General features: G+C 37.6%; 1 protein-coding gene across 1 annotated transcript in view; it reads right to left on the reverse strand.

Moving 5' to 3' along the window:
- Kcnu1 (potassium calcium-activated channel subfamily U member 1) overlaps positions 1-10,518 on the reverse strand; it is a 164,598-nt gene that overhangs the window by 92,939 nt on the left and 61,141 nt on the right. Inside the window, 6 exon segments of the mRNA XM_023722023.1 lie at positions 599-670; positions 1,025-1,137; positions 4,541-4,693; positions 5,101-5,170; positions 8,603-8,685; positions 9,779-9,884. Coding sequence (XP_023577791.1) covers positions 599-670; positions 1,025-1,137; positions 4,541-4,693; positions 5,101-5,170; positions 8,603-8,685; positions 9,779-9,884 — 597 coding nt within the window.

The raw sequence follows: 10,518 nt of genomic DNA on the forward strand, positions 1-10,518 counted from the left end.
TCTCTCTCTCTCTCTCTCTCTCTCTCTCTCTCTCTCTCTCTCTCTCTCTCTCTTTCTCTGTCTCTTTCTCCGTTACATGATAAATTTCTCTTACTTCTCATGCTACCCACATAAGGATTCCCAGAAAAGGATAATGATCTAATGCTTTTGCCTCTTTCTTCATTTATCAGCAATAAACTTTACTTAGGCCAATCAAATTCCTATTTTTGTCAGATTTTGCACCTGACTCTGTAAAGCTAGAGATTGTGGGAGAATTTTCATTACTTGTAATTTACAGTATTGTTTCACGGTCAAGATTTCCTCCAAAGCAATGTCATTCAGAGGAAGAGCTCTGTGAAGGTGACCAGTGCTTCTTACCTTCATGAGAGTAAAACAGAGCCAAAGAAACAAAAACAAAATATTTACCTCCTGAGAAATCTATTCTCACCCCTATCATTAGGGATAGCACAGAGAGATGATAGAAACAGAGCTTGTATGCATAAGAGGCAAGTTCTCAGCAATGTCAAAATGCTTAGTTATGACTCTATCTTTAGAAAAGGCTTATTCATAAAGATTCAACTATTTTAAAAAAAGAAAATATAAGACATCAAACTGGTACCAGGAACCACCAGTAAGGAGGGATTTGTGTTCGATGGCTATCAGCATGAGGTGCATCTTCATGAAGCAGAGTCTGGGGAAGAAAACAAGAAGTTGTGAGGAGAGATGAGTTAGTAGGACACTAGTTCAGGAGACTCTGACCCACATTTTTGTGCTCCATGTTAGGAAGAAGACCAGCATCTTGGGAAGGAAGGAAGCCACAAATACAGATTTTCCACTTGTGAGCAAATCCCTGGCCAATAACTCTTAAACAGGGACACAGGTGAACTGACTTGCAAGCATCATAACTCTGTAGTTGCAGCAACTAAGAGTAACCCCTTTCTCTCACTTATATTTGTCATTGTAACCTGGTCTACAATGTACCTTCCATGAACATCCTTCAAAGAAAACAGTGTGAAAAGTGGAGCACGTATTTTACTTAACTTACCTGGAAACCTCAGGAAAACTCATTCCGGCAAAGTCGTCAGACAGACGTTGAGTCAGAATTTTATTCTTCAGGCCATCCAAGAAATGCTTTTGCCAAAGTTCTCTAGGAGAAACCTGGGAGACAAAATTATGAGTGTAGAAAACATGAAGATGACATGAAGAATATTAGAATACATACTACTAGTTTTCAGTGCATTTAGGTCCCAAAAAGGACATTTATCCTAGTGCATACTTTAAGGACAACTTAAAGGACGGAACTGAAATTCAACAATTTTCACCAAGGAGTTAAGGATGAGGTGGATGCACCATGTCTCAGTTTCTTATCAGATGGCATCCAAGTCTCCTTGCTGGAAATTAGATTTCTTCTCTCTTGCCCATTCCTAATTTCAGCATAGCAGATGGTTTTCTGAATTGATAGCAGTCAGAAGAAAGAGATTATGTGGAATCCATGTTGTCTTTCTCTGGATATAACTATTTAAGACTGCTTTTGAAACATCTGTCTTCCACTGATGAAGCACATATTACAAAGAAAAAAATTCTGCCTTCTGTCAGAGTCACAAGACTTCCTTGGCTTAAGTGAACCCCAAAATCCACCATGATCAGTGGCAATATTCACATAAAAATCAAATAGGTTTCTGCAGGAACAGGAGCTTTAAAGAGAAATTATGAAGGGGTAGCTCCTCTCTGGCCTATATGCCAGGCTCACCTCATCCTCCTCACCTGGTTCCAAGAGACTTATTGCCACACTGCCCTGACTAACTCCAGATTCATAAAATCTGGAGTTTACATTTCTATAGCTTATTGGAGCATTTTCACTCAGAAGTTATGACTGCTTCAGAAATTCTCCTCAGATGGTCATCTTGGGGTTTGAGAATAACCATTCTCAAAAGGGTCAACCAGTTCAGGCAATTTAGCACGCTACCTTATCCCCTTCCTTCTTACTGAGATTCAGCAGAATTTCTGGCCATTTCCCAATTTTTAAGGTTGGAGTCCTCTCATAAAGAGTGCTGCTCTCACTGGGCAGTTTACAGCACTATTTAAGTCTCATTTACTAAAGAAACTGGCTTAGTGCTTTGTAATAGTCATATTCTTTCCCCACTGGGACAAAATACCTGACACCTTCAGTGATATGGAAGAGATTTACTTTGGCTTATCGTTTCAGGGGTTCAGTTCCTGCTGGCTTCCAGGCAGAAGCACGTAGTAGAAGGCTGTGTTGGGAGAAAGTTGCTCAACCTGCTGTAGCGAGGATTTGGAAGACAAGAAAAGCAACATAAGGGGAACACCCCCTCAAAGACATGCCCAGCAGTGACCTACTTCCTTCAACACGACCCTGTCTCCTGTGAACACATCTAGTTCTAAACTCATCAATGTATTAATCCATTGTAATGTTATTGCTGCATGATCAAATCATTTTCCAAAAGTTCCTACTCTGAACATGTGAGCTTTTGGAAGACATTTTTTATCCTAACCCCAACAAAATTCTACTATAAATGTTTCTGTTTTTCAAAGAATATAAAAATGGTAACTGTGAAGATGGAGAAGTTCTCCTGATAAAGTTTTTAAAAGATCAAAGAGGAAAACTGGTGGATGTTTTGTGGAAGACTGAGGTCTCAGGAAATCCGGATGTATTAGATCTAATCTAATTTGAAGTATAAGGAAGTGCTTTCAACCTAGAGCCAACTAGAAATGCTCTTTGTACTGAAATTTCTTACAATATAATTTATATAATTAAAACATGTGGTTTTTATTTAAGACCTTATAATAAGAGAAGCAATTTTATAAATGCTAACTTTACACTTAGGAAAATCATATCATGAGACTGATGACCCGAATTTTATACACGAAGGACTGAAAAACAGAGAATATGAGGGACTGATTTGAAAAAGTGAGACTCCAAACTCTGAAGTCCTGACCACTAAACCAAAGTCCAGAGAATGGTACAGACTCTAAAGGAGCACAATAAACATTGCTAGTTTAGGATTTCTGATTGTGGGTTTCAAGCCTTCATTCAAAGAAAAATAAGTAGACATATATATATATATATATATATATATATATATATATATGCATACATACATGCATACATGTATGCATATTATGTGTTTGATTTTGTGTATGTGTATAGTTGTTCTCTCCATGTATGTAGACCACAAATAACTCTTATATTCCATAAATCATCATCTCATGAATATTGGAAGGTGCCTACCCTTCAAAAAGGTTTGCAGTCCAGATCTTTTGAGGAAAGGAAAACAGAAAAACAGGTATAACTGGCTTTAAATATCTATATTCTATATTTCTTTGGAGGATACACTGTCATCATGCAGATTTAATTCTAACTCTTTCATCTAGGCAGGGGTGTATGAGTCACAATAATCACAGCAGAATACTGAACCTCTCTCTTTCTCTGCATACCACATAGGCCAAGAAAACTTCCTTATCAGCCATACTTCAGTCATATACAGTGACTACTGAATGAGAAGAAAGTCAGGGTCATCAAGGCTCGTGCCCTCCTGCCTCGTGGTCATTGCTTGTTGTCTATATATTGTTTCTTCTTACATTCACTGAAGAAATTACACAAGAATTCTGTTTGTTCCAGTTAGCATGTTGCTGGGCAACTTCTGCTTCTTTCATTTTTCCTTAATGACACCCAGGAAGGAAGAGGAAAGCATGCAAAACTTTGTTTTGAATAGAAGTTTGTATCAAAGAGAGGCTGAGAGGTTTCAAGTATATAAAAAAGCAGTGTGGACTCAGAATAAAATGGAAAAGAAGATCACTTTCTCGATGATCTTTGTCAAGGAATGCTTGGGCAGCAAAGGTGGGAGCTCCTCTTCTGGAACGCTTCATGGAGCTACCCTTGGTGCTGTAGAAGTTCATGGAGCATGGAGGTAAGATTGTGGGCCAGAAAATTATTAGTGTATATCGCTAATTCACTCTAAAATCAAGATAATTAGCTTTGGCAATGCATTGTTGGGATATAACTATAAAATATTATAGAGGGAAAATAACACACATAGTATAAATCAATACATGATCACTACTATTACGACTGAATGTACTTTCCTTGAAATAATCTGGAAAAAATGGTTTTAAATTATCACTTTTTATTTAAATAATTATTTATCATGCCAATTGTTATTCTCAGTTTGATTTGCATTTTAATATTTGAGATATTCATCAGCAATATAATCTTTGTATTTGCACTTTCAGTAATTACAGTGCTTCCAACCTTATGAGTACGATTTATCCTTACAAGATTCTGGAATGTATCTAGGAAGAAGTTATAATTTGTAGCTTGTAGATAGATACTGCAGGAGTAAGTTAAGTAATGTTTTCAAGGCCAGGAAGTACCTGGAACTTTCATTTGGGTCTCTCAGTCTCCTCCCGGGTTAAGTAGAAGTCAAGTTGTCTTTCTTAGGAATTTTTTGATTTCCTAAAAATCTTTGGTTTTTTTTTTTTTCTACTTCTGACCCTAAGATGTGTGACAGGGGAAAAGAGACCAGATTCAACACCAGTTTACCTTCTTGTTTTGCTCAACAAAGAGAGATGTTAGAAAGGTGCACAAGCCTGGGACCAGACAACCTTGGGCAATAAATCCAAGTTTTAATTCAGCAAAGCAGATGATGTTGTCTCCAATATTTCGGTCCCAGCTGGGAATCTTTGGCAAGAAAACCTGTTTTTTGGAAGAAATCAGTCAAATGGTAAGATGACACATTTCTAAAAAAAAAAAAAAAGTTCTTTTCAATGAATGTCTATTATTTCATTCAGTTAATATCATTTACTCTTCACTTTTGGGAATAAAAGTGGTGATTAGGTCAGGGCAAGGGATAATACACAATTTAGGATAGGATTTTAAAGTGTCTGCTGGTTTTCCAGTGTTGTAAAATCAGGCCAAGTAGCTCAGACCTCTAATTCTGACCTGAAGTTATACCTTTAAGTAATTCAAAATCTTAAGATTCCAAATTTCACCTATTATTGGTAAACCTTTTCTAACTTATAGACCCATTTGAGAATAGTAAGATTCATCTAGCACCGTAGACCTAGACAGAAGGAGATTGAGCATGCTGTAATATTCCATACCTTGTTATGTGACTGAAGAATCTGTATGATGACTCTAGTCTTAGGGTAATAGTTCTTGATAGAGAGCACCCTGCATAAACCACAATTATGCTCGTTAGTTATACGTCATAGCATCATTTTATAGAATTCCAGTTAGAGTTAAAATGAAACATGAGTGAGTTGAACAAGTCTTAGTAAATTATATAATCTGTGTTTTCTAAAATGTTCTATGAATAGCATATACAGAAAGCCTCCATGTTTCAATAATTAATCTGGATTAAACCAAGTTGTGGAAATGTCACCTATAGGTCTTAGGAGACGGTGATCTTCTGGAACCCAGTTCTCGAAGAGGAAATGCAAATGTCATGTTTTGGCCTTCAGACGCAAACATATAAATACACAGAAAAATAGAGGGCTGGAGAGATGGCTCAGTAGGATAAGCACTTGACTGGCAAACACAAGGATCTGAGTTCAATCCCCGGTTCCGGGAAAAAAAAATAGAGATTTACTTGCTGTCTGTAGCTTTCAAAAGACTGTAAATATTTAATTTAACATTTTTTGCTTTACGAGTTAAGGAACTAAGTTCTATCACATATTCATAATACTATAAATGGTCCTCAGCTATTTCCATGTGTACAATCATCTACAGCTATATATATTTATGTATTTCTGTGGACCGGAAGTTCACAAAGTTGGGGACAACACGATTGCTACCTGTTATAGTTTAAATCTTAAGGTCCCCCGAAAGTCTTATGTGTTTTGATGGTAATGGGATCACAGGGATGCCATGCATATTAGTGGACTTTTCACTGATGATTCCTAGCTGACTTGTTATTAAGAAGTGGGGCCTGACTGGAGTTGGATCACCGGGGGCACAACCTGGAAGGGGTATTCTTATCCCCAGCACCTCTGTTCTTTCTTTTTGTTTCCTGTCTGCCATAGGATGAGCAGCTTTCCTCCTCTAGGACTTTCTACCATTGTTTCTGCTCTGGAGTCAAAACTGGATTGAAGCCAATGAAAACCATAAACCGGACAAATCTATCCTCTTTTAAATTGTGTGTACTGGATATTTTGTCTTTATGGTGTAATGGTGAATAACATACAAATCAGTACTAGGGAAGTGGGGTCATTGATGAGCCCTACTTTATGACATGCAGTTCAGAAATCTTTGGATTTGATTTGTGGAAGGAATTTAGAAAGGTTTGGAGATGCTGACTAGAATGTGGTAAGCAGAGAAAACAATGATTAGACACTTGTCAGGTCTTGGAAGATTGCATGCTGATAGAAATGTAGAGTACAGGCCCAGGAGCTATAGCTGTCATTTGGGGACAATTCCACTGGCAGTTGGACTACAGGTCATGTGTGTTACATCCTAAATATCTGCTTTCATTTTGACCATGCCCTGAGGGCTCATGGAGACTGAAGATAAGCACAGTGGATTAATTAATCTGTTGGAGAAAATTTCAAAGAAGCCCAAAATTCAGGCTTTGGCATGTAGGTATGCTGAGAAGCATGAGCAAAAATCAGATGTGAAAAGCTTGTGGTTTCAACATAAAGAAAGTACTTGCAAAGTGGGCACCATGAAAATCACAGTTGTGAAAAAAAATTGCACAACAAAAAGAAGCCACATCCTTGTATGCAGACAAAAGAAAGGCAGCTTAAAAACATCTTAAGAATGAGGAAAATCTCACCTTTTGCATACTAAGGATTTAAAACTGTAAAGCTCTCATGTGAGAAGTGAGCCTCTGCATTCCATGCTCTTGAAGGACTGCTTGTGGAATGGATTTCCTGTGAATCACTTCATTCTGCTCAGCCATCCAGGCACTCAGAGGCCACTGCACTGTGCTGCAGGCCTGGCTCAAGGGGCCTACCTACTGCCTCCACCGCTGCCAGACTGGACATCATTCAAGCAATGATGTTTCTTTGAGCAGGCAGAATGTAAGCCTGTGGGATCTTCTGACAGATTTCAGTGGGCTGGGAGGCAAGAAAGTGTGCTCCTGAGAAAGCAATGCATTGTGATATGAGAGTTAAGCTGAATGGGCAGTGGATACCACTGGAAGCTATGGATGCCAGGAACATGGGCCATCTGCTTAGGAAAACCTCAGACAGGGAGCAATACTAGCTCAAGAGAGAAGCCCTGTGAGCTGCAACCAGCAATGTCATAGGAATAGAGCTGCGCAACTCCCAAGGAGCTCACGTTTTACCATGCCTTGAACAGGGTGCTGGACGTGGAGCTACGAAATTTAATGTTTGCCCTGCAGGCCTTTGATTCCATTCCTTGCTCTTCTCCTATTCTATCCTTTTTGGAATGGAAATATTTACATCATGACACTGTGTGTTGGAAGTACTTAATTTTCTTTTTGATTTTTACAGGGGCTTATAGCTAAGAGTTAGGGTCTCAAAAGACTTTGAACTTGGAATTCTCAGAAATAGTGGAAGCATTATACTTTGTCCACTCTTAGAGATGGATTAACTGTATTTTTTTAAATAATGAAATGGACATGAGTCTGTAGGGGGCAAATGATAGAATCTTATGATTTAGATCTGAAATGTCCTCTCAAGGTCTCATGTTGGAAAGGTGACTGAATCATGGCAGTGGAGTGTGTGTGTGTGTGTGTGTGTGTGTGTGTGTGCGTGTGTGTGTGTGTGTGTGTGAACATGCCCACTATACTCCCAGTGGAATAATATAAGAGATAGGACCTGGTTGGAACTGGCTCACTGGGGGTGTGAGCTAGGCAGGTGTATTCTTGTTCCTGGCTTCTCCCTTTTCCTCCGTTTCTTGGCTGTCTCATGGGATGAGCAGCTGTCCTCGACCAGGCTTCTCTACTGTAGTTCAGCCTTGGAACCAGCTGTCTTTGGACTGAGTCCCATAAAAATTGTGAGCCAAAGTGCCCTCTCCTTCTTTAGTTCTGGGTATTGAATGTTTTGTCACAGCCATGGGATAGCTGGCTGATACACTATCATAATGATAATGAACTTACAATTAACACAAGTCAAGCTCCTATGTATAGATAATTTATAGTTAAAGACAATGTTAACTCTGCCCAGCTTGAAAATATTTTCCAATGCTCATAACTACATCATACAAACTATGCATGATAATTCATTAGAAGTACATAATAAAAATCTCAATAAAGTGTACAAATAAGTCTAAAAGTTGGCATCCTTTTGAAAAAAAGATGGTCATAGCTATATGGTGCTATCCAAATAATAAATAGTCATTTGTACACTTGTCCTTAAAATTCAGACAGCTATCTGAAATGCTGATAGCTGCACTGTCTATGAAACATTGAGAAAGAACACCAAGAAACACATATGCACATATTCTCTAGTTTCCCTTGTATCCACCTTCTATCAGAGTGTGTTCAAACAATAAGTATAAAAGTAGAATGTGATGAAGCTGGCATTCTGACCAGAAGATAACACCTTCTGCAGCTTTCTCCTATGCACTGCGCTTCATTTTAGTAGAGGTAGAAAAGGAAACCAGCACTGGAGCACGCACAACCCAATGCTAGCTTCTTACCTCATGATGTTGGAAGTGTCTTCTGCATATGAGTCACTGCACAAAGAGTTGGCTAAGATCAGGCATGCTTCTGAAAACTCCACCTGCTCTTCAAGATTAAACATAGCCATCTTGTTAATCACATCAGAGGACATTCTAGTGTCCCTTTTGTTGGGTTTTCCTATGATTTTGTCATAAAATTGCCAACAAAAAAGACATACATAGGAAGGACTAGTGATCATGATGTCTTTATATCAAGATCATAGTCTAGTAGATACTTCCAGAGTGAGGAGAACTACAGCTGATGGGCCAAGTCTCCAACACAGATGGAAAACTGCTTCAAAATAGTGAATATGCACAGCATTCTTGCTTTTTTTAACCATACGTCACCATTATCTTATATCTACCAGTGAACAATAGAACCATTTTCAGAAAATGCCTATATATTTATTTTACTTTCAGGAGAGCAAAGGAAAGAGAAATTAGGAGTTTTCTTGACCCAAAGCAAGCAGTAATTCAATGTATTTTACAATGTATTGTACAGTGTATTCTAGAATCTTAAGATTCTAGAAAATTATTTAAGTTTCTCCGATAATACCAAGCTGCAAGACAGAGAAAGATTACATAGGGCCTGTCGTTTTCTGCTTGAAGTCACTATACAGACTTTTCTTTTGAGCTGAAACATTTTGGCTTATTAAGACTTAAGACTGAAAGGAATCTGGCTTTGATTAAATCCAAAACTGACTAGAGGGTGGGCTACCACATTTTATTTGTAGTCTCAACTCTTAATGAGATTTCTGCTATCCTCATTCATGTTTCCCAATCTGAAGACCTAAATGGTCAGGAGAAGTCGGTCAGAACTGAAGGACACTTAAAAATCTATCTTCTAGTATGAACCCTATTTGGATCACAAGATAAAATACACTTGTATTCTCCATAACATTTTCAAATCTGATAAAGTACTTAGTAAATACAGAACTTCGGAAAATAAAAATTTAATGTAAGTGTTCACAGATAGTATCTACTTGTCCTTTGTCAAAGAGTATTTGGAGGTCAACTACTATACATTTTTTCTGATCAGTTTTAAAGTTAAGAAATCCATATTTTCCCCCAGTGTAAGGATCTGAAATATCAATACAGCCTACCATCTTAATTATTGTAGCTTTGTACAACCGCAAGAAAAGAACTAGATCTTACCGCAGCTCGCTTCAGATCCTCCCACTTCAGTGCAGATCCACAGATAAAAGTTGTATAGGCCAAGTTGCATTTAAATATGGTCTCCAATTCCAAAGAAGGAGGGACCCTAGGTGAAAGATTATGGTGGCAAAGATGAGGAAAAGATCATTGACTGGCTTGCAGGTTCCAGTACATATTTAATACATTGAAAAGCACACTAATTTTTACTCTTGGAAAATATGCATCAGTCATTATTAATCCACATATTAGGTTATATTAATGAAATCTGTCCAATCCCAGGGATACGTTTGTATCTCAGGCCTAAGAAATCACTGTATTATGAATGAAAACAAGGAAAGGCAATGGCAAGAAAGAGGGAGAAATCCAACAGGTCACAATAATTAGAGATTTCAGCACATGTCTTCAATTTGATCATAAGTCAAGGAGAAGAACAATCAGATATTTTGAATACAAGTCTGATACTACTTTTACAATCAACACTTAGAAAATGTATTTTTAACAGCACAAAAGTTAATAAAATGACATTTTACTCAATCAAAAAAGAATACCTCAATGTATTACAAAACATAGTTATTGTACATATCATTGTCTTTGATCATATAACAATTGTTAGAAGCTAAAAACCAAAATACAAATTAAAAATATTCTTCACATTTAAATTTTTTAAAATGAGATGTTACAATTTTTATGTACAAAGAAGAAATTAAGAGTAGCTCTTTACAATTATTCTTAGAAATAAT

The sequence above is a fragment of the Octodon degus genome, unplaced genomic scaffold (assembly GCF_000260255.1).
Source record: "Octodon degus isolate 3935 unplaced genomic scaffold, OctDeg1.0 scaffold00088, whole genome shotgun sequence".
In the NCBI taxonomy this organism is placed as follows: Eukaryota; Metazoa; Chordata; class Mammalia; order Rodentia; family Octodontidae; genus Octodon; species Octodon degus.